The 23,018-nt window shown below is 34.1% G+C and overlaps 2 protein-coding genes across 2 annotated transcripts; one reads left to right on the forward strand and one right to left on the reverse strand.

Annotated features, from left to right (window-relative positions):
- Nucleotides 1–483: 483 nt before the first annotated feature.
- LOC132301037 (uncharacterized) lies at nt 484–2,392 on the reverse strand. The gene has a single exon (XM_059798330.1). The coding sequence runs from the start codon at nt 2,390–2,392 to the stop codon at nt 596–598; it is 1,797 nt and encodes a 598-aa protein (XP_059654313.1). The 3' UTR covers nt 484–595.
- A 2,097-nt stretch (nt 2,393–4,489) lies between these two features.
- Nucleotides 4,490–6,028, forward strand: LOC132299282 (uncharacterized). Its single transcript, XM_059795804.1, has one exon. It carries the CDS (start codon nt 4,627–4,629, stop codon nt 5,773–5,775), a length of 1,149 nt encoding a protein of 382 aa, XP_059651787.1. The 5' UTR covers nt 4,490–4,626; the 3' UTR covers nt 5,776–6,028.
- Nucleotides 6,029–23,018: the final 16,990 nt, after the last annotated feature.

Here is a 23,018-nt window from a genome sequence, read left to right on the forward strand (position 1 = left end):
ATTAATTGATAATTAACTTAGAAAGGCTTTTTTTCCCCTCATTATGCAGTGTGATCCTCATTAATTGAGGGGACTGGGAAGGAAAGATTAGAATCATTGCACCAAGTGAAGCAATAGCCCATAGCCAAATCAGTGAAAGAGAATGTGAACTAAGCTGACTCTTGTTCGCTTGCTTCTCTTTTTCCGGATCCGGATCCCCTCCTGTGGAGGGAATCCTATGCACCCGCCTTGAATCGCTAGTGCAATAGTTACAAAGAAAAATGCACCACCAACAACAACGATATAACGTATTTGTTACATAAGCGAGGTAGAGGTAGAGAGGCACAGGATGGAAACAGCATAGGGAAGGATCTGGTTCCTCTTTTTCCATGCTTGGATTGGGAGTTATGATTGGTGTTGTTGAAGTTAATACTCTCTCATACAAAACAAACAATTGGAAATGTGGGTATCATATAATAAACTTTATGTTTGAATGGGCAAACTTGCAAAACATCACTAAAATAAGGAAGACAGAGCAACAAAATCATAAATCCAGCCAAAAGTAGACCAAACACAAACATGATTTCCACCCCAGAGGAGAACAAGATGAATAAATTTAACCAGCTAAGTTGGACATACTTTGTCCAATGCTGGCCATCAATTGTGCAGTCTGGTGACTCATTTGCATTTGCAGCTGAAGCCTTTGCATCTCGGCTTGCATTCGGAGTTGAGCTGCAAAAAGTGACTCTACTTCTGCTTCTTCTTCTTGGCTTATTTCAGCTGTCACGCAATGCAAATGGGTGCCAAAGTCGCATAAATTACAGCAGTACGCCCAGCAGTGTTCATCAACTGTGCATCGACATACATCACAGACGAAGATCACCTCATTTTCATCCTCATTTACCTTTTTGTGTGGGGAGGAATACATAAGAGTAAGAGGGTGTTCATGATCTTCACGTTTCACAGTTTCGTGCAGGGAAGAGCATCCAACATGGAGATCAAACTTGCAAGTTGAGCAATTGTAGGTAAAAGCAGTGCCATTTTGGAAACAAGCGTTGCAAGTGAAGTCCCCATCTTCGTAAGCCGGGGAGGATAGAAGGATGAGAGGGTGTTCGAGATGAGACTTGTGTTGGATCTGCTTAGGCAATTCAAAACATGACTTGTGGAGGTAGAAGTTGCAGTTGGACTTGGCACAATTGTAAGCCGAGCCCGAAAGGTCTTGCTCACAACCAGAGCAAACAATCCCATCTTTTTCTTGTATTTCAGATAGTTGCAGGCCATGTTGGTGACTGAAATGCAGATGCTTCACCTTTGAAACTTTTGTATTAGAAGTCGGCTTTGTTTCGTTTGGAACAGAGTGTTGTTGGCTAGGACCACTTAGAACAGATTCATGAGTTGCAGTTTCGGGCTTGTAAGAGTATTGGGCGTTGAAACTAGGTGTTTCAATGGGGTGAGAATGGTTTAGGTTGGGAACATTAGGATAGGGTTCATGGGTTCCACCTTGTGGCATATGAGAACATTGAGAATTGAAACTGGGCTTTTCGACAGGATGAGATTGATTTAGGTTAGGAACATTAGGATAAGGTTGTTGCGTGTCACTTTGTGGCATTTGAGAATATTGAGCATTGAAACTAGGTGTCGCGATAGGGGGAGAGTGATTCGTGTTAGGAATGTTAGGATATGGTTTTTGGGTGTCACTTTGTGGCATATGAGAATATTGAACATTGAAACTAGGTGTCCCAATAGGGGGAGAGTGATTTGTGTTGGGAATATTAGGATATGGTTCATGGATGTCACTTTGTGGCATTTGAGGATATTGAGCATTGAAACTGTTGTCTTGGTTAGGAACATTAGGATATGGTTCATGGGTGTCATTACTTTGAGGCATGTGAGAATATTGGGCACTGAAAGGGGGTGTTGAATTGGGAAGAGAGTGATTTAGGTTAGGAGCAACGGAGTATGAGGCATGTGTGGCAGTTTGGGGCATGTATGGGGCGTAGAAACCCGGTGTTTGGTTGGGGAGAGAGTGATGTAGGTTATGAACATAAGGGTATGATTCATGGGTGGTGGTTTGGGGTTTGTAAGCACAATGGACATGGATGTCAAACTCACAGTTTGCACAAGTGTAGGAAAAGCCAGTTCCAGTTTGGTTGCAGGAATTGCAAATGAAGGAACCAGAGGGGTAAGTTGGATAGGGGACAAGAGTGAGAGGGTGGGATGGATGAGAAGGGTGTTCCATGGACCGGCTTGCGCGAAAGCATTGTTCGTGGAGGAAGAAGCTGCATTGCCAGCAGATGTAGAGTGAACCCGAACCCGATGTCTTGCACCCTGAACATTGGATTTCTGGTGCACCAGCTTGTTGCAGCTGCTGGAAACTCAAGCTGTGATGGTGGCTGAAATGCTTATATGCCATTGCCCTCTATGTCGCTCTCTCTGTCTCTCTCTATCTCTCTCTGTGGATCAATCACATTTACAATTATATATACAAGTTATAGCAAGTTGATAAGCAAGTTGAGGCATTATTTCCTTGCTAGAAAGGTTGGCTTGAAATTCTATTATTTGGGCAAGAAGTCAACTTATAAGTTTATACTATTAACTGGTTTAGACTTTCAAACAAATATATAAAATAAAATTCTATGGGTTTAAATAATTCTGTGAAAAAAAGCATTTTTTTATTTCTATTAATGATAATGCAAGTTAAAGAGTGTGAATGATCATTCCATGCTTGAAGATTTTTTACTGATTTCTATGTCCCCTTGTTGGTGGGAATGGGATGCACCAGCAAGCATTGACTTCAGAAGGTTGATTCTTTTAGCATTTATAATTAGTGTATTGTGTGGACTAAAGCGTCATTTACGTAAAAATCATCCCCCGGAGTCCATTCGATGCAAGAAAATAGTGAAGACTGAGTTTATCATGAAGATGTTGTCACGCGCTCTCTCAACCGTTGGATTGACACGCTGAGAGCATCACATTTTTTAAAATATTGGTGCAAAGAAATTGAAGACTGAGTTACAAATCATGAATCATTTTTTATTTTACCATTTCAATCACTGACTAAAATATGCAAGTGGTTTCATTATTACGTGCATGTTCAAATGGTATTCTTCTAACATGTCCCCCTTGCACATCAAAGGTTGCATGTTGACTTATAACGATTTCCACAACCCAATTGAATCCTCCATTAGATGACTTGGTCATCCCCATTGATACCGCGTTTGATTATATACAAAATTATTTTTATATAATTTTTCAATGTTCTATTAATTTTTTGTGCAATTCTAATAAATAGTGTCCAATAAAGATTTTTATCAGTAATACATAAGAATAGATTAATTTTTAAATATAAAATAAAATAAAATAAAATGGATCAACAAGGTTATCTTTTTTTTCCCATTTAACCTATTATTATTCATCAATCACAGCATTAGATGATTTTGCTTGCTAAAGTCAAGAATGTGTTGACTTTGATTGCATAACATGTTTTCACTGCAAAAAAAGGGTGAAGAGGGGAGGAAGAAGAGCTGTATTTTTATGCTTGAAGATCTTTTATTGAATTCAATTTTCTCTTAGCTTGTGGGTGGGATGCACCAGCAAGCGTCGACTTCCGAAGGTTGCTTCTTTGGCATTTATAATTAGTGCAGGTATGGAGTGAAGGGTCATTCTTCGATAGAAATAATTAGCCCGAGACTTTAACCGAGACATTTTTGCAATTCATGTGAGACTTGTGTGGATCGTACATGAATGTATCAAATGGCCACAAATGAATCGGCTAGTTATTTATGCCTATATAGCATGGTTCTTTAGGTAAAAATCAGCCTACACATCCGGGAAATGCCAAAAAACACTGGAGTAAATTTATCATACAAATGCTGTCACCTGGGACATTGTCGGAAATGCAAGTGAAGAAATTGAAGGGTAAGCCTTGCTTAAAACAAGGAAATTGAAGAAAATCATAACAAATACCAAGTCATAAGTCACTTTGATTTGACCATTTCAATGTTTAAAATATGCATGTGGTTTCAAAATAGTACTCTTTACATGAAATCTGATTACGTGCATGTTTAAATGATATTCTAACATGTCCCTAGCAAGTCTTCCTCCATTAGCTGGCTTACTGTTCTATTCCTTCTTCATTCTAAGTACTCTAACATCCCACTTGCACGTCAAAGCTTGACTTTAAAATAGCCACAACTCAATCGAATCCCCCAATGACTTGGTCATCCCCATTGATACCGCGTTTGATTCACTTCGGAAATGTAGCAACCACTCACCACCTTCATACCAATCACACATTGACTAATTAACATATTTACCAACCCCTCGTTGAGATATTCTCCGATCTCCATTTGTTTTTTTGTGCGATTTTAATAAATAGTGTCCAACAAAGACTCTTGTCAGTATTAGATAAGAATACACACTCTCTCATTTTAGAATTTTTTAATATTTTTAAAAGAGAGAAAAATCGATCAACAAGTTTATATTTTTACCCTTGATTACATATCTTTAAATACAATGAACTGATTCATTTAACCTATTCATCAATCAAATCATTAGTTGATTTTGCTTGCTAAAGTCAAGAATGTGTTGACTTTGATCGCATAATATGGTTTCGGTGCAAAAACCAATTTGATCAGAGAGAGGGAGATGGGGAAGCTGAGTTCACAACCTGAACCTACAATCAACCATCTCAGCCATCCACATCCCTTGCAGCTCTACAACTATCAACCCCTACAAACCCTAAACCTAGCTTCATGTTCAGGCTGCAAGCTCAATGTTGCAGGATGGGTATACACCTGCACAACCTGCAACTACATCCTCCACATCAAATGTTCCGAAATGCCTCAGCAAATCACACATCCGTTTGACCAAGGCCATTGCCTCACTCTCAACCCAATCCCCATCTACCCCGAAGGCTGTTTCAAGTGTGATGCTTGTGGGTTGCAGGGTAATTCATTCTCCTACCATTGCAAAGCTTGTAACGTTGACCTTCACATGCTCTGCGCCGCGATGCCATTGATTCTCACTCACCAATCTCACCATCACCAGCTCAACCTCACCTTCTCACCTCCTTACCTTAACAAGGGCTTTTCTTGTGATATATGCAGGAACGCAGGGTCCAACCACTGGCTCTACCGTTGCAACATTTGCGAGTTTGATGCACATCTGAATTGTGCAACGACGAAGCCAAGAGGTCCGGTTCAAGCTCATCCAAGTCCAATACAAGCAATTCAGATGCAACAAGCTCATCCAAGTCCAATACAAGCAATTATGATGCAACAGCCAGTTCAAGCTCATCCAAGTCCAATACAAGCAATTCAGATGCAACAGTGCCAAACTAGACTAGGCGTCCCTAGTACTCATCAGGTTCATGTTCTTGGGACCCAATACACAGCAAGGCCTAATTTGCAGAATTGCGTACCAAATACTTTATATGCAAACAACACAAGTGTTTATGGACAACCGAATTGCATACCAAATAATTTGTATGCCAATCCAGGTGTTTATGGACAAAATGGAAGAAATGGACAGGGAAGTGTGTTGCTGAACCAGGTGATGCAGGGTTTAGTTAGTGGTGCTTCTGAGGCTGCAGGTCAGATTTTGGTGCAGGGATTAATGGGTATTGGTGGAGGCGGTGGCGGTGGCGGCGGCGGCGGTGGCGGAGGTGGTAACTTGTTTCAGGGGTTTATTGGTGGAGGCAATGGTGGCGGAGTTGATGGTGGTGGTGGTGGTGGTGTGGATGTTTCTGCTGGTGGAATTGATGGGGGTTTTTTTTCTGCATTTGACACTAGCTGAAATGGTGCATGTGATGAGAAAAAAATCAATTGTTAATGAAAAAAAAAAAAAATGGTGTGTTGTTTTGTATTGTAACAAGTTTGTGTTTATTTTTCCTTCATGTTAATAAGGTTGGGCTAATCATGAATCAAAATCATTCATGATATAGGTTCATCCCAGGTTTAAATGTTGTATCTTTTCATTTTTGAAAATTTGCAATTTGTGATTGGAATTCTTATGTGTTCTTTAAAATAAAATTGGATTCGTTTGACTTTTTTTATGAATCTTCTAATACTATGTTTGGGAGTATCAAATTTCTATTTTAAATTTAAAATTAGAAAAATAATAATAATTCAAACTACTAAGTTTTTTTTTTTTTTTATCTAAATCCAATTTACAAATTCGTTATTCCCAAATATTTTTTAAAAATTTCTTCGAAGTTTTGAAGAATTTCTGTAACTATGAGCAAGAGTTGAGAAACGTGAAAGTGATTCAGCAATGGGCTTGGAGAGATGGACCTACTAAATATTACAAGGTGTTGTTTAAATTGGTCTCATTGAGAATCCAATTTGCAGTCCATTGGATGGCTTGGTTTGTAATGGGTCTAAGCCCACGAGACTTTGTGATTATTAATTGGGCCGACGATCCAACTAGAATGGCTACAGGGAAATAGGCTTGATTTCATCACTGTCGATGACCCAACTAAGATAGTCTACAGGCCTTATTTCCAAAACACGAGGCAATCTAAACAATTACTATTTATTTCGAACTAGTTAATTTTGAAAGGCCCGTTTCTTGGAGATTTGTTGTTTTGGGCTTAAAAAACGTCAGCCCACTTTCGTTTTGAGCCTGGACTAACTAAAGAGGAATACCAAATGGCAGGGACTAAAGGGCTAGCCCAACCAAAAGCCTTATGGTCTACTAATATATTATCTTCCTTCCAAAGTAAATGGTAAGGGTTCGAATCCCCAAATAGTCAAAGTAAGTGTGTGTATTTCTTACTAATGGAAAATAATCTTTTACTCCCTAACGAGCAAGAAATGCATCCACATCAAACCCTAATGACCATTAAATTTGATTGCTATGTTTTTTGGTACTCAAATTACATCATCATTATGGTTATGTGGATGGATCGTGAGGAAGAGATGATTTTCCATGTTTTACAATAATGATCAATAACTCCATCCCGCAATTATGAGAAAGAGATTTTGGTATTATAATTTTATGGATTGTGGAAATAATAATTCTCTATAAATTGAGTGGCCATCAATACATGGACCTAATAATTAAGCTGTGTGATTGTGCAAAATGATGATATTTGAGAGTGTTGTTTACATTACAACAGTGTATATTAAATGATGAATATATATGACTTTATAAGTTGATATTCATGATCAGTGAAAAGCATTTGATGTATTGAGAGATTAATGAGTTGGCAGATGCACACCAATGTTCGTACATATATAGTAAAAGTTTTAGATTAATGATAGACTTGTTATTGTCATACTAATTAATCACGTTTAAGTTTCTAAAATTCTTTTTTCTTTTCAACCTAACTTACTGTCAATTTTTTTAAATAAAAAGAAAACCCATGTGAATAAGATAATTCTTTATTTTAATTTTATTTGAAATTTGCCTAGACACATTCACATATAAAATTTGAGAAATATATAAGAATATTAATATATTAAGCAATGGTCAACCGACCAGTAATCTAATAGTATCATGTATTTATTGTACTTTTTTAAAAGAAAGCCAGGAATTTAAGAAAGCCTGCGAGAACCAACTACCAACTATATATATATATATATATGTATGTATGTATGTATGTATGTGTGTGTGTCTGTGTGTGTAATTTTGTCATTTAAAGTCTGAATTATCAAACTTAACTTAGATGAGACACCAAGCACAATTCCCTACGAACCTGCCCAGATTGTCAGCCATCCTACATACAAATGAATTAAAATAAGTAAATTCCATGATACTGGCAGTGTGTGCGTCTAAAAAGTTGGGTGGTGGGGCCAAAAATGAGGCATTTCTTGTGAGGACCATAATGATGGGGTTGATAAATGAACCAAAGGAAAAAATGTTACCTTAGAAAAAAATGAATTGAAAAATGTGGTCCATGATTGTTCGAGACAAAGCTTATGATTGACCACACGGGAGGCTTGTGATCACCTTTTATCACACACCCACCCCCAGCTGCTTTTAGAGTAAACACCTCCTCCTGCTCTTTCCTATTTCTAAATTCACCCGTTTACACTTTAAAGGTTTACGAGAATGCCACTATTCAATTTTCACATATTCTTAACTTACCTAAAACCATCTACGTTCTTCAATTATCTAAGTCCGACCAAACTCATCCATTTATCACTCCTGAGTAGAAGATGTATATCTTCTATCATGCAAAATTAGAAGTATGAGAGTTTTATACTCCCTTCATTTGAAAATAAAATAAAATATCTTTTTTAAGAAACCGTGACTTTTCAACTTATGAGAGTCGCGATTTTTCGAAAAAAACATTATTTTTAGGACAGAAGAAGTATAACTTAAACATCAACCATGGAAAGCAAATGAATCTCTCAAAGGTCCTTTACCACTTTAACCCTTTTTTATGGATCCTACTATAGCCAAAAAGATCTTTTTAGTATTTTATGTTTTTGTAGAGAGCATAAACAGGTCTATTTTGTAATTTACAACAATTCAAAAAAGAGTAATTTTCTCGTCACTAAATTACAAAATAGACAAAGATTAATTATACGTTCATTTATCACTCCTGAATAGAAGATGTATATCTTCACATATTCTCAACTTACCTAAAACCATCTACGTTCTTCAATTATCTAAATCCGACCAAATTCGTTCATTTATCACTCCTGAATAGAAGATGTATGCAAAATTAGAAATATGAACGTTTTATACTCCCTTCGTCTAAAAAAATAAAATAAAATGTCTTTTTTAAAAAACCGTGACTTTTCAATTTGTGAGAGTCGCGATTTTTCGAAAAAGACATTTTTTTTAGGACAGAAGAAGTAGGACTTAAGCATCAACGACTATGGAGAGCAAATGAATCTCTCAAAGGTTCTTTACCACTTTAACCCTTTTTTATGGACCCTACTATAGCCAAGAAGATCTTTTTAGTATTTTATGTTTTTGTAGAGAGCATAAACAACTCTATTTTGTAATTTACAACAATTCAAAAAAGAGTAATTTTCCCGTCACTAAATTACAAAATAGACGAAGATTAATTATACGAACTAGTTGTTATTAGGCTTTGGTAACCAACATGAAATTAAATGATTAAAGTTATGACTTGAACTGAATCTAAACTTAACCAACACAAAATTAAATAAAGAAAATCAATAAATTCATTAAAATAAAAAACGTTGAACGAATTTATTTATATATAACTTATCCAAATTTTAAAGAAGGTCAATATAATTTAACTATCAACAATTTAGAATTTTATAATATTAACCTTGACATTGATTGTAATATTTATTTTACTTTATTGTTATAAAAATAATAAATTAAATAAAGACAAGTTTTAGTATAATTATTGAAACAATGGAAACATGCTACTACTATAATTTTGACAGAACTTCAGGGTATGTTTGGATTGAGAGATTTGGAGGGATAGTGAGGGAAAAGAAAAGAAAGAATAGTGTAAATTGTGTTTGGGTAGGTTAAAATTAGAGAAAAGAGAGGATAAGGAGCTATCCCTCCATATCCTTCATTTTCTATCTCTTCAAAAATGAGAAGATAAGGAGAGAAAATATAGTGTTTAAGTAGTATTTTCATAATTTCGAAACTACCCTCAACAATTAAAAGGAAGAAATTATTATTCCATTCATATCTTATCTATTTTGAAGAATATGATAATAATTTTATTGTTATCTTTTTTCTTCTTTTCTACTCTCTATCATATCCAAACAAGAATACTATACTTTCTTTTCTATCTATTCAAACATAAATAGAAATTATTGTTATCTTTTCTTTTCTTTTTTTTCATAACTAATGATCGTCGGAGTGCACCCGGCCGGCACCATGCCGATTATCACTTCTCTTGTTTTGCAGGAATCGCCACCGACTCCGAAACGTGTAGATTTTTGACATCAACAATTAATATTATCATTTCTTTTCTTTTCTCTTCTATTTATTTAAACGCACCTTAAATTTACAAAAATATAAAAATAGGTAAGTAAATTCGGATTATAGAGAGTTTTGAAGAGAGCCTCTCGAGATCAGCCTAGTAGTTTAAAAAAGAAGTGGAATGATGATTGATTGACCGAAATCATCATCACGCATGCTTGCGGAACCAGCTGATTTTGACATTTTTCAAGTGGGGTCCTTAGTTTCCCGCTTTTGATCTCTAATGCCGATGCACCACGGTCCCACATCAGTTTCAATTCAATGGTCCTGATCTTACTTTTCCAATAATTTTTTTTATGGGTAAAATTCACTGACCTTTTCTCACGCTTGGGCAAATTCACACTCTTGTTATAGTTGACGCTATCTCAATAGTTGATTAAAAAAAGAATATTTTGAAGAGTGGTGCATGATTTGCAGTAACGGTTATGATTATAGTGTAATAAATTCGAATAAAATTAATATAAATTGGTTGACATGAATCGCATATCAAATTTTTTAAAAAATCGCATATCAATCGATATATCGCGTATCAAACAATACACAAACTATGAAATAATATTATCAATAATGGTGTTGCAGTATATAGCATATACTCGTGTTAATGGTGGTAGACACTAATGACAATGATTATGCAGGAAAATACCATCGAAACATTAATTCCATCATAAATAAACTAATTATTTATAGAATTAAAAGCCTTGATTTTTATTTATTTTTTTCTCCTCAAACTAGTTATGAGTTTTTTTACATTTAATTACTAAATTCAATAGTATATTAAATTATTTATTAAAATTTTTATAAAATTTTAAAAATTATCTCAATTTAATAATTAAATGTAAATAATTCGTAAATTTAAATAAAATAAATGATACTATCAGATTCAATAATGACATTGATAACTTACAGAAAGTATTATGCGGCAAGTAACTATGGTTGGAGCTCCAAAAATAGCATCTACCCGTTTGAAAAAAAACCTTATTGAGGATAAACTACAATCTAAGTACTATAAGTCCTCCTTCCTTTTTTGAGAGGTTAAGTGTTTGCTAAGGGTGGCAATGATTTTACTTAAACTTTTGTATTCTATCTCCTTGGCTGGGGGGATGTGATGTTTTTCTTCCGACATTGAATATTTGATTTAATTGTGACTTGCAATTTTTTTTTTTTTATTTGATTGAATATTAAACGTCTTATTTTAGTAAATAAATCACTAAACATGTTAACACGTGTAACTTGTTTAATAAATTGATACGATTATTAAACGAATCGTATTTAGATTTACTTATTTATTAAAATATTTTTAGGTTTACACAACGCAATTATGATTCAGGAGTACAAATTGTTACTCTTAGTTTTTGAACCCTCAAATATGTATATATATTTAGGTAATAGCTCAACATATAATCCTTAATTAAAAAAATTTACATATATATTTAGGTGATAGCTCAACGTATCTTAATTAAGAAAATCAATGTGTATATATATATATATATATATATATATATATATATATGTTAAGTAAATTTTTTTAATTAAGGATTATATATATATATTGTTAAGTAAATTTTTTTAATTAAGGATTATACGTTGAGCTATCACCTAAATAAAATAATTATCTTTTACCTTCATTTATTGTGTTTGATTTGTAGGGTGAGACATTTATTTATTTATAATTATGGTTGATCGTATTAGTTATTTCGTAAACTTTTTTTAAGAGTTGGATATTACTGTATTACACATGTCTATAAATTATATTTATATTCATCTGAATCGAACCCAAATAATCATCATAAAAATAATAATAATAATAATAAAAATAAAAAATCAATGGTCCTAAGACAGTAGTTTCCCTTATGAAAATGTGGAGAGAGAGAAAAAGTGGTGTGGTGAAGTAATGATGAGGGAAGAAAGAGAATATTAAAGGTGGGGTTGAGGGGACGTGTGAGCTGAATTAATTCTGAAAAGGATAAAGACCAAAGAGACAAAGGAGAGACAATTCAATCACTGCCCTAATAATTGCTCATTAGGGGGGTGGCGGTGGGCCCACACCAAACACATCATCAAATATAATAAATACTATATAATTATGTATGTAATTATGCATGTGTGTGTAATATATATATATATATATATAATTGTATGTATAGATTGAGAAATTATTACTCCTCAGTAGAGAGAGAGAAAGTAATTTTGTAAGTTGAAGGGGGTCGCAAGCAAATAAAAAAAGAAGAGAAATAGAGGTCGTAGTAATGATTGCTTGTGCTGGGAGTTGTCTCCTTCAGACAGTTGATATGTCCCCATCTTCGCCGCATCCATTCATCATCGTTTTCTATATGCCTCGCCTCGCGCCCCTCTATAGTCAATACCAATCTCTTTTTCTATTGGCCCACCTCATCTCCTCCATTCAACTATTTACCCCTATCCCACACCTTAGCAAACCTCACCACCCCCTTCACGTGACCTTCTCCACAACCCCACTTTTTTTACATTATTTACTCTATTATTATTATTATTATTATTTTTTGAATGATAATTTAATCTAATTGGTAATAGCATTTCTAATATAAAATACTATTTTTTCATGTCAAAAGTATATTTTACAGTGTCAAAATATTATATTTTAACAATTCTACTCTAATGATGCATTTCATTCAAAATACTATTCTCTCCATCTCAATTTAAGTGTAGATTAGTAATTTTTAAAGGGATATGTGAGACATGCATTATCTGTTTCGAAAATTATTAACTTTTTTTTAAGTTTAGAATATTCAAGTTTAAAATTTTAAACTCAAAGGATATATATGGAAAGGTGTGAAATATATTATTTGAAAAAGGAAAAATAGACTATTATTTTGAGACAGATAAAAAAGGAAAACATGACACTTATTTTGAGAAATAACATTGTATGAGAAAAAAGAGAGTTCTCAAAAAAATTTGAGAACTGTTATATATGGCAATACTTTTGACAATTTCAAAATATAAAAGGTCTTTTGAGAGTCCATTGGAGTGTATTATTTTCATTCACCCTGTATTTTGACTTTGAAAGGGCATTGAAGATGCTTAAGGATTGCGATCAGGCATACATATAAGGTATACAACTCCTAATACATTCTAAAAATATATATTAATATTTAATTTTTGAATAAACAATGACTTGGAAACTAAAAAGAGTAAAGTGTCAGTCTATAACTGAATACAAAAATGATAAAAAATAATAATAATAATAATAATAATAATTAAACGTGAAATGACTAAAGTGTCTTTTTTTTTTTTTTTTTTTATTTTATATAAGGATCATATTGAAAGAGAAAATGGTATATTCAAAATTTTATATCTTAAAAATGACATGTGCCTTAAATAAATTTGTAACCAAACACTAACCTCAAATCTTTCTTTGACCATTTTTCAAATTTAACCCATTTATATACCCAAAAAATACTTTAGGAGTGATATTTGCCAAAATTTTAAACATTAGGTTGTCTTTCTCGCTTTGCCCAATTTTTAATTCTAATAAGTTCATTATTTTCCAATTAATTAAGTATATATTAAAATATTACTTGGATATTTGAAAAAAAAAAAAAAAAAAGAGACTTATTATTTAAAATAAATACTTTGTTAGCTAAATTTAAGGTAAGAGCTCGTCTGTTTAAAATGTTTCATATAAAAGTCATAAATATATATATCTTCAATATTCTTGAGCTAATAAATTAAGTTGGAGTGTATCTTGAGAATTTGGTTGAGCTAAATAAAATCAAGCACTACTAAAATATAAATGAGTCGAGTATCAGCACTTTCAATTTACGCACATTTGTAGCCAAATTTTCATCTCCATTTTCTTTCTTACTTGATGCTTTGTTTGGTAAGAAGGAAAGAAGAGGGATGGATGGAAGATACGAAGGAAAAAACAAATTTCATTCATTTGATATAAAGGAGGCAAGAAGAGTTCTTCCTTCACAAATTTTTATTCCTCAAAATATGGACGGAAGACACAAAAAAAGAAAAACAAGTTATTATAAATGTTTTAAAATTACAAAACTTTCATTATAATTAGCACTTTTTTTTTTTCCTTATAAAATAAGATATTGTTATATTCTCTTTCATCCAACCAAACAAAAAGAAAAAATAACATAATATCTTTTAATATTTCATTTATCTCTTCTTCTCTCATTTTCATCCAAATTTCTTCCATCCTATCAAACAAAACATAAGTATCACTAAAATAGAAATGGGTTGAGTGAACACTTTTGGGTTTCACGTATTTATAGTCAAAATTCTCTCCCTCTTTTCTCTGTTGCTCAAGTATTACCATTTTAATGTAACTTTTGGAAATATTATGTATAATTTATCCCCATACCAATTTTATTTTTTTGTTCATTGGCAATAAACTCACGCACGCCGTTATGATTTTTTTTTTAATTACATTTTACACCTCTAAGTTTGTATTTTTTGGCATTTATACCCATAAAAATTTAAAATTGTCCCCATTGAAATTACGAAAAAAAATCATATAAATTTGTCCCCCAATATGAATTTTTAGATCTGTCTTTGGTAACAATGGAATAGTACTCGATTCTGGTGGGTGAGGCATCCAAGGGTGATGAAGCCACTAAATGGAGTTGCAATTGCGAACGGAAAGCGTCAGTGACGTCAGTTTTGGCGAGCCCTTCTCCCACGGAGGGTGTGGGGGTTGTGGTGGTATGTATGTATAATAATAAGGGATATATTAGTCATGTATGTAATATGATATTCGGAAATAAAAGAGATTAAAAATTTAAGATCTTTTTATATATTTTAATAAAAATGTGACAGAAAAGTGAAAATTAACTTAAATAATAATTATTTTTAAAAGATATTTGATAAGGAAAAATGACCAAACTTAAAGAAGTGGGAAAGAAATTAACCCAAAATAAAAAGGTGAACACTATTGCGTAATGAACTTTGGTATTAGCGCGGGGCTATACGCGACTTTTCGTGTCAATTACTAATCCGGGGTATTAAGAATGTCCTGACAGGTCCTAAAACTACAATTACACCCTTCCATTTTGACCCTACTGTGTTGTGTAAATGTGATCGATCTCTGACACCATAGAGTTTTGCTTTAACCCCATCTGGATTCACCAGAGATCCTTGGAGATTTGTCTTCAATTAGGTCTTCAAGTTGAACAATTTCAATTTTCCACGCGATCCGTGGAACGTGGTTTTGCTGCCTCTATATAAATAATAATTATAAATAAATAAAATTGTGGACTAATTAAATATTAAAACTTCGCACCCAGTAATTTACCATTGAACACATATAATCTTTATTCCACACGTATGAGATAATTATGAATTTTTAGAAGAATTTGAACTCTAAACTTTCTTGATGTGACCTTTGTAAGAAATTAAGTGTGTCGTTATAATTATTTCTTTCCTATACAAATATATTATCTTCAAAATTAGTGTCTTAAAATTAAAAAAAAATAAAAAATAGTTCAAAATAAACCCATGACGCCAAATTCATGCCACCAAACATCACATAATAATTTTTTTATATAATAATTTTTCATATAAAAAAAATTTTAAATTACTTCATGTGTTCTATAATAATTAAGAATTTTAGGAACTGTAACTTATTAATAGAGTGCTTTAAAAATTATGACTCACAACTCACAAAATTGTGAGTCACAATTCTTAAATCACCCAATTATTATATTATAGGATAGAATATTAGACTGACAAAGTGTGAAACATTGTATGATTTTTTTCATCAGTGAAATATGGATGATAAATTGAATGGAAACATTAGTAGGTAATGAGTAAACTTGTCAAGCCGACAAAACAATGTAAATAAATGATGACCAATGGTCATATCATATGGGTAGCATATGATGATTTTAGCTCATCCACTTTCATTTGTCAATTTTACCGTGGCATCCATAAATTGACTAAATCGTTTTTATTTATTATTTAATTTTAAATATAATGAGTATTTGTGTGTTGTTTTGGTCTATCGATAAATAAATAAATAAATATATATATATATATATATATATATATATATATATATATAGATGGCCAATGGTCATATCATATGGGTAGCTTAAGATGATTTTAGCTCATCCACTTTCATTTGGCAATTTTACCGTGGCATCCATAAATTGACTAAATCGTTTTTATTTATTATTTAAATTTAAATATAATGAGTATTTGTGTGTTGTTTTGGTTTATATATATATATATATATATATTGTTTAATAACGTATAAATATTTATTTTATTTTAAAAACTGTAGAGGTTTTTTTAATGAAAATTAATATTATTCAATAAAAGGGAGGATATCTGAATGCAAATGGATTTACAATTTCAGGAATCTCTCCCGGGACTTGAGCGTCTCAAACCTTATTTATAGGCTCAGGTCTTTACACAAGTGGGGGAAGTTCCTGGAGACTTCTATTAGGGTAGTTATGATGACTCCACAAGATACCATAAGGGTATTCTAGTCCTTTTGTTCTAAGGATATGTACCATTATAGTAAATACCTATCTCTTTGAAGACGGCGGTGTGACTGTTAGTGTCGCGCGTGAGTTCCTTGTCTTTTAGTTTGCCGAAGTATCTGGCTCGAATGGACTCTGGTGACGTAAGGTGTGCCAAGTGGCTTGGCGGGCTTAATTCCCTACAAAAACAATAAATAAAAAAACATGTTGGTTGATCTTAAACTGTTTTTAAAAGATTTCGACGTTAATTTTAAACAAATAATAAAAGTATTTATGAAGTGTCCAATTATTCTCTAAGAAGTTTGCTCACAACCTTAACAAATGAGGTGTTCGGTAAAAAACTATTAATCCTTAGTGGAATGCGGCCTATTGATTATCTAAAGCCATAGAGAATTATGTTAGTTTTGTTTCTTAACTCTTATTTTTTCTTCATGCAATAAATAAATAAACACATAATCATAAACGTGATTTTAACTAATACTCCGTAAAATTATTTATCGTTGTCCCCTTCAAATTATTTAAAAATTTTAATATTACCCCTCTCATTTGAGTTTCTGAATCCGCCCCTAACACAACTCTATGAGACTGATGATCAAATTTATTAAGATGGAAGATTGGTTGACAAATTGATACTACGTATTATCTGCATATGTGTGAGGATGCGGCAAATGGCATGGGCCGGATATGGTTCGCGGGAGTGAGATCGGGTTGAATGATTGAAGTAGGATCCATGACAAAGCGCCCAAGAATGGGCCGAACCTGAGGGATCCACCGAGGAAGGTCAAGCCCCTTGGAAGACCAAGCCCAGAAGGAAGAAAGCTTTCGAATATAGGCCCAATGTAATTAGTTAGCAGTAATAAGGGTGATGGCCTATAAATAGACCATGACAGGTAGAAAGTTAGGGGAGAATGCTAGAGAGAGGGAGAGAGGGAGAAGAACCGAAATCTTGTATCTTTAATTGGCGGGATATCACGTTCGGCCTAGAGGGCCTAACCCTCTGAGACAAGGGAATGTCATCTATGCTAAGGGCATTGTCAGGTTGATGCCTCTTTCCTCTGGCCTTTTCCCGTGCGGAAGCAGCAGTAGAACCAGGAGGATTGTTGACAGAGGAGGTAACGTTCGGACTGGCAGTCGCCATGTTAGCGACCGGGTCAGCAGCCATCACGGATGGATCGGTGGAAGGAGTGGTATCAGAAAGGGTAGCGGAGGAAGATGCTGAAGCCGGTGAGGAATTTGATGCAGGGGTGATAGCAGGCCTGGGGACAATTTTCTTCCTGCCGAAGGAAGGAATCTAAAGTTGGCTCATTGTCTTGCCGAGGACTGAGATATCGAGGAGATTATCTGAGGTGAGAAGGTCCGAGCAAGAGGGAACCATGGTCAGAACGTACCGCTTCAAGTAGTTATCCCTATCCTTGCACACACTGTAGCTCAAGTCATCATAAGGAATGCCTAAGGAATGGCACAAGAAAGTACAAAAACAAGGAATGCAAATCTCGCAAGGACAGTCGCTCTTATGGTTTTTATATTTCTTGTAAAAAGAGACAGAGCACTCTCCGAAAGCGCTCGGGATAGGGAAATCCTCCGCAGCTGGAGAGAACCAGGCTCCCCTAACCCCAATAATGTTTTTCCTCCAACCCTTCTCGGATTTGATCTTATCCGTGCAGATGGACCTCTTCTCAATGGGAAAAAAGTGGTAAAATGGTTCGTCAGTTCTGATATTGCTGACCTTGTAACAGAGGAGAAGATCTACGAGGTTCAGATCCAGACCTCTGTCACGAATCAGGAGAAGCATAACAGATAAAATCCTAAGGAAATTGGAGTTTACTTGTAAAGGGGAAAGATTTAGCTTGTTAAAAACATAACAAAAGAAAGGATGTAAAGGAAATCTAAGGAGATTGAGATGGAGGAGTGAAAACAGGGCCTCGCCGGGAAGAAGGCCAACACCGGTTCTAATATTCACTTCTCGGGGGCAGTTTCTAATTTCTACATCGTCAGGAAGGTGAAGTTTCATGCGAAGAACGTCTAGATCTACTGTCATGGTGAGAGTGGATGAGGATTCCGGGGAGGAGAAAGAAATCTTCCAAAAGAAAAATGCAAATGAAACTAACCTTAGAGAGTGCAAACGGCAGAAAGTATTGCAAAGCCACTGGAAGGAAGATATTTCGCAAGAAATCGCCGGAGAGGATTCAAACAGCAAAAGGTGAGATGGAGACGGTAAAGAGGATCGATGGAGAATCAATGGAGCTTATAAAGACGAGAAGATCCCAAGGGCCGAGGAGTCAGGAAAGTGATGGGTTGTCTCGTTGAATCTCGAAGCGCCGACCCCTGGATCTAACCGTCCATTCTCCCACACGATCTCCTCGAGCCGTCAGGTCATCATTAGCAGCCACTAATAATTATCTCCTAATCAATAAAGGGTAATTATGGGGGCAGTTGAGGATGCGGCAAATGGCATGGGCCGGATATGGTTCGCGGGAGTGAGATCGGGTCGAATGATTGAAATAGGATCCATGACAAAGCGCCTAAGAATGGGCCGAACCTGAGGGATTCACCGAGAAAGGTCAAGTCCCTTGGAAGACCAAGCCCAGAAGGAAGAAAGCTTTCGAATATAGGTCCAATGTAATTGGTTAGTAGCAATAAGGGTGATGGCTTATAAATAGACCATGACAGGTAGAAAGTTAGGGGAGACTGCTAGAGAGAGGGAGAGAGGAAAAAGAACCGAAATCTTGTATCTTCAATGTGCAACGTAATATTTTTATTCTTCATAAAGCCTAACAAGTAAGATTAATAAAAATGTCGTAATATAAACAAAAAAATTATAGAGGTTGATGAAGCTTTTGAAAGGTCATTTCCCCCCCCTCTCTCTCTCTCTTCCCCCCGTATAATACACACAAACAAAAATATACATACACTCCATATAACTTATTAATGCGTGCATGCTATCAATTATTGCACTGACCTTAAAAGCATGACATTTGTTGCTCTGCTACCCCCATATTTACCGATCACCACCATTCCATGTTATATTATTAAAGTCTGCATAATGGAGTTACTTTCAATTGTGGCAATGACCTTAAAAGCATGACATGTGTCCACAATAAATACAATATACTTGCCTTTGTCCACCTTATATATGTATATATTGACACCTATATATTTAAATATCGCCGGTCAACCCGATACCACATGCGTTCAACTCAAATCCCCGTTCAATTTGGGTAGATTTTTATTTATTAACTTTGATTAAGTTCAACGTGATCCAATTATACTCGAATTTATTAAGTTACATTGGGTAAAATTAGTTTATAATAAAAAGCTTTTTTCTTATTTGTTTTTTCTTTCATGATGTGACATCAATATAGTAGTATTGTAAAACAATTTGACTTGTTATTACAGTTGTGATTTTCATTTTCAAATTATAATAATGTAATGTGGAAAATTATGTCATGTCGTTTGTCAAGATCTAATATATATATATTTTTAATTATATAAAAGTCAAATATCAACAATGGTTGCAATGATTGAAACACATAATACTATTATTAGTATGTGTGCGTTTCAATCACTCCTCCACAACTTATATTACACCTTGAAAAAAAAAAAACAAAAGGATAATGGCTCTTATAAAAAGGGAAACTTAATAAATATTTAATTTGCAAAAAAATAAAAAAATTTAATAGCATACTAAATAGTACTCCTACCATGCATTCATATATAATCAATCTGACTTATATGCGTATAAGCATCATTTTATATGTAGATAAAAGGAAAAAATTCAATTAAACACACATAATATTCACTTAGTGACGAGTGTTTGTTATCTAATGTTATAATTTAGTGATATCTTCTTAATTTTTTAAAATAAAAATAGTTTTGATTTGAAATCCTAATGGATAAATGTGTGCACGAGATGAATATTTTATCCAGTGACCTAATTAGTATAACGCTTAGCTCTTCAAGCGATATGTCCATTCTCTCTCTCTTTTAATTTGTCAGGACAAAAAAAGTATTCATGACCTTGCTCCTGAAAGATAAAAATGTAAGGAAGAGGAGGAGGATGTGATGACCTTGTGGGTGGGTGCGAGAGACACTGTCAGGCTACCACACTGGCGAAGTACGGGTGTACAATCTCATATCGCCTGGGTAGAGGAAAGGTGAAGTGCTTATATCTAAGTGTATCACCTCCAGTTGGTATGAGGCCTTTTGGGGTGAAGTTCAAGAGCAAAATCGTGCGGACTCAGGCCCAAAGTGGACAATATCATAGCATGTGATGGAGTGGGTCGTTACAATGATATTAGAGCCTGACCCAGCCGGAAGTGTGCCGACGGGGACGTCGGGTTTCTAAGGGGGGTGGATTGTAACGACCTTGTGGGCGGGTGTGTCGTGGGCGGGTGCGAGAGATACTGTTAGGCTACCATACTGGCGAGTTACGTGTGCACAATCCCACGTCGCCTGGGTAAAGGAAAGGTGAAGTGTTTATATATAAGTGTGCCACCCCCAATTGGTATGAGGCCTTTTGAGGTAAAACTTAAGAACAAAATCATGTAGATTTAGGTTTAAAACGGACAATATTATACCATGTAGTGGAGTAGAGGAGTACGGAAAAAAGTAATCATGACCTTGCTAACGAAAGATAAAAACTGAGGAGGAGGAGGACAAAAAGTGAAGTATTCATGACCTTGCTATTGAAAGATAAGAACTGAGGAGGAGGAGGAGGAGGTGGTGGTTTATCCATTAAATAATTCCATTAAGAATAAATAAAAATGAAATTCCTGGTTAGCATGTGAGATTGACTGCAAGATATTTCTTGGATAGATAGAAGGATCAAAGACGAAAAGTAAGACAGAGATGTGATTGGACATGACACATGCCTGGTTGAAAGGGAAGCTGCAGAGCTAATTATGAGTCAAATCAATATTTTTCTCATGCTTATCTTCTAAATTTCCAATGATATTCCCCAATTAACTTTTTTTTTCCTTTGCCCAATCACATCGTTACACGTATCCATTATTGGTCATTAATAGTCATGATGAGTCAGCATTCTTTGTTCTGAATTCATACTATCAATTAATCCCTAATTTGTAATTTCATATAGTCCCACAAAACTTTTGCACTTTGGCCCCTCTACCTGACTTTAGTTTATTGATAAGAAAATAAGGGTATGTTTGGCAACTATATTTTTTATTTGAAACATAAATAATTTTTATTATTGTGGAGTGTGTTCAACAATGCATGAGTTGCTCTCTATAGTATGAAGTTCATGTTCAAACCTTATAACTTTGTCACTCATCTAATCACTAACATAATAAAGAAAACATGCATGCATGTTTTTAAATATTACTCTTTTTAATTATCCATTTTGTATACTGTGATTTATATGTAAGTTACAGTATACGAAGTGGACAATTAAAAAGAAATGAAAGGAGTACATTGTTTTAGTTGCAATACAAATATTACGCATGTATCCAACCATTCATTATTGTACCGATAACACATACCGCGTCATGTGAAAAAATAAAAAAACCTAGGATCCTCTCAAATAGATATATATATTTTTTAAGCATGTAATAAACATATCCAACCATTCATTACTGTAGACGGATAACATAGACGGTCGGAATGCACCTGTTTCGCATTGTACGGCACAATAAAGTTTTCCTCCACAAACATGCCGCAGGGGACGTTTGCATGCACCAAGCCACCTTCTATCAAAAGTTCAAACCGACGACCATAATAAGTCAAGAAGCAGCAGACAGACCCAATAAACGTGGGACTAAAATCGACCATTGTTGAACACGCGCCATATGAAAGAATAAAAGACCTCGGATCCTCTCAAATCTAAGATGCCAAGGAATTAGGCCCTTTCACGTGCGTTTGTCAACTATGTTTTATTGGTCAATCTGGTTTTTCACAACTCAAAATTGTGTATGATCCTCTATAAATTCTAAGAGAAGAGTAAATTTTTTTTTTTTTGGGAAAAGATGATAAACTCTCTTTTAATCAATTGCATTATTATTATTACTATTAACTTAAATGACAAAATATTTTTCTACTCATGACTTAAAAATAGTTTTGTTATTTCATTTTAAATTTTACTTTAATAAGAGTGCAGTGCATTTGATTAAAAAAAAACAAAACAAATATATCAACCACACTTTATTTTTATTTTTGAAAGGTCATAAGAGTCTATATATACTAATTATATAAATATAGATTAGAGAGTAATGTCATCTCTAAATAGAAATCAGTTATAGTTAATGGTCCAAAATATCTTCTTTTATAAATAAGATACAAAAAAAATAAGATCAATTAAACAATAAAAAATGGTTAATAAATACATTCATTGAAGTTTTATATGTCTTAACAATATTTATTTGTTATATAGATATTTTTTTGTTTTACTAATTCAAGTTTCATGAACCTCTCCCAATTTTTACTAGGTAGTATTATTTTTTCAAAATTCACCTCCGCTCTTTAGATGAATTAGACCCTCTCTATATTTACGGTTTTAAAAACAGTCTGTACAAATAAAAGGCATGCCTTTATTTTTTCCGAAATAACAATACATATTACTTTTTTCATCTCATAATAATAGTCCATTATTCTATTTTTTACATGTCTCAAATTAATTGTCCTCTT

The sequence above is a fragment of the Cornus florida genome, unplaced genomic scaffold (genome assembly GCF_030987335.1).
Source record: "Cornus florida cultivar Cherokee Brave unplaced genomic scaffold, ASM3098733v1 CherokeeBrave_3.0.0_Hap2_Chr03, whole genome shotgun sequence".
Classification (NCBI taxonomy): domain Eukaryota; kingdom Viridiplantae; phylum Streptophyta; class Magnoliopsida; order Cornales; family Cornaceae; genus Cornus; species Cornus florida.

Excerpts from the sequence above, each read along its gene's own strand:
- LOC132301037 (XM_059798330.1), bottom strand. The coding sequence starts at position 2,392 with ATGGCATATAAGCATTTCAGCCACCATCACAGCTTGAGTTTCCAGCAG.
- LOC132299282 (XM_059795804.1), top strand. The coding sequence starts at position 4,627 with ATGGGGAAGCTGAGTTCACAACCTGAACCTACAATCAACCATCTCAGC.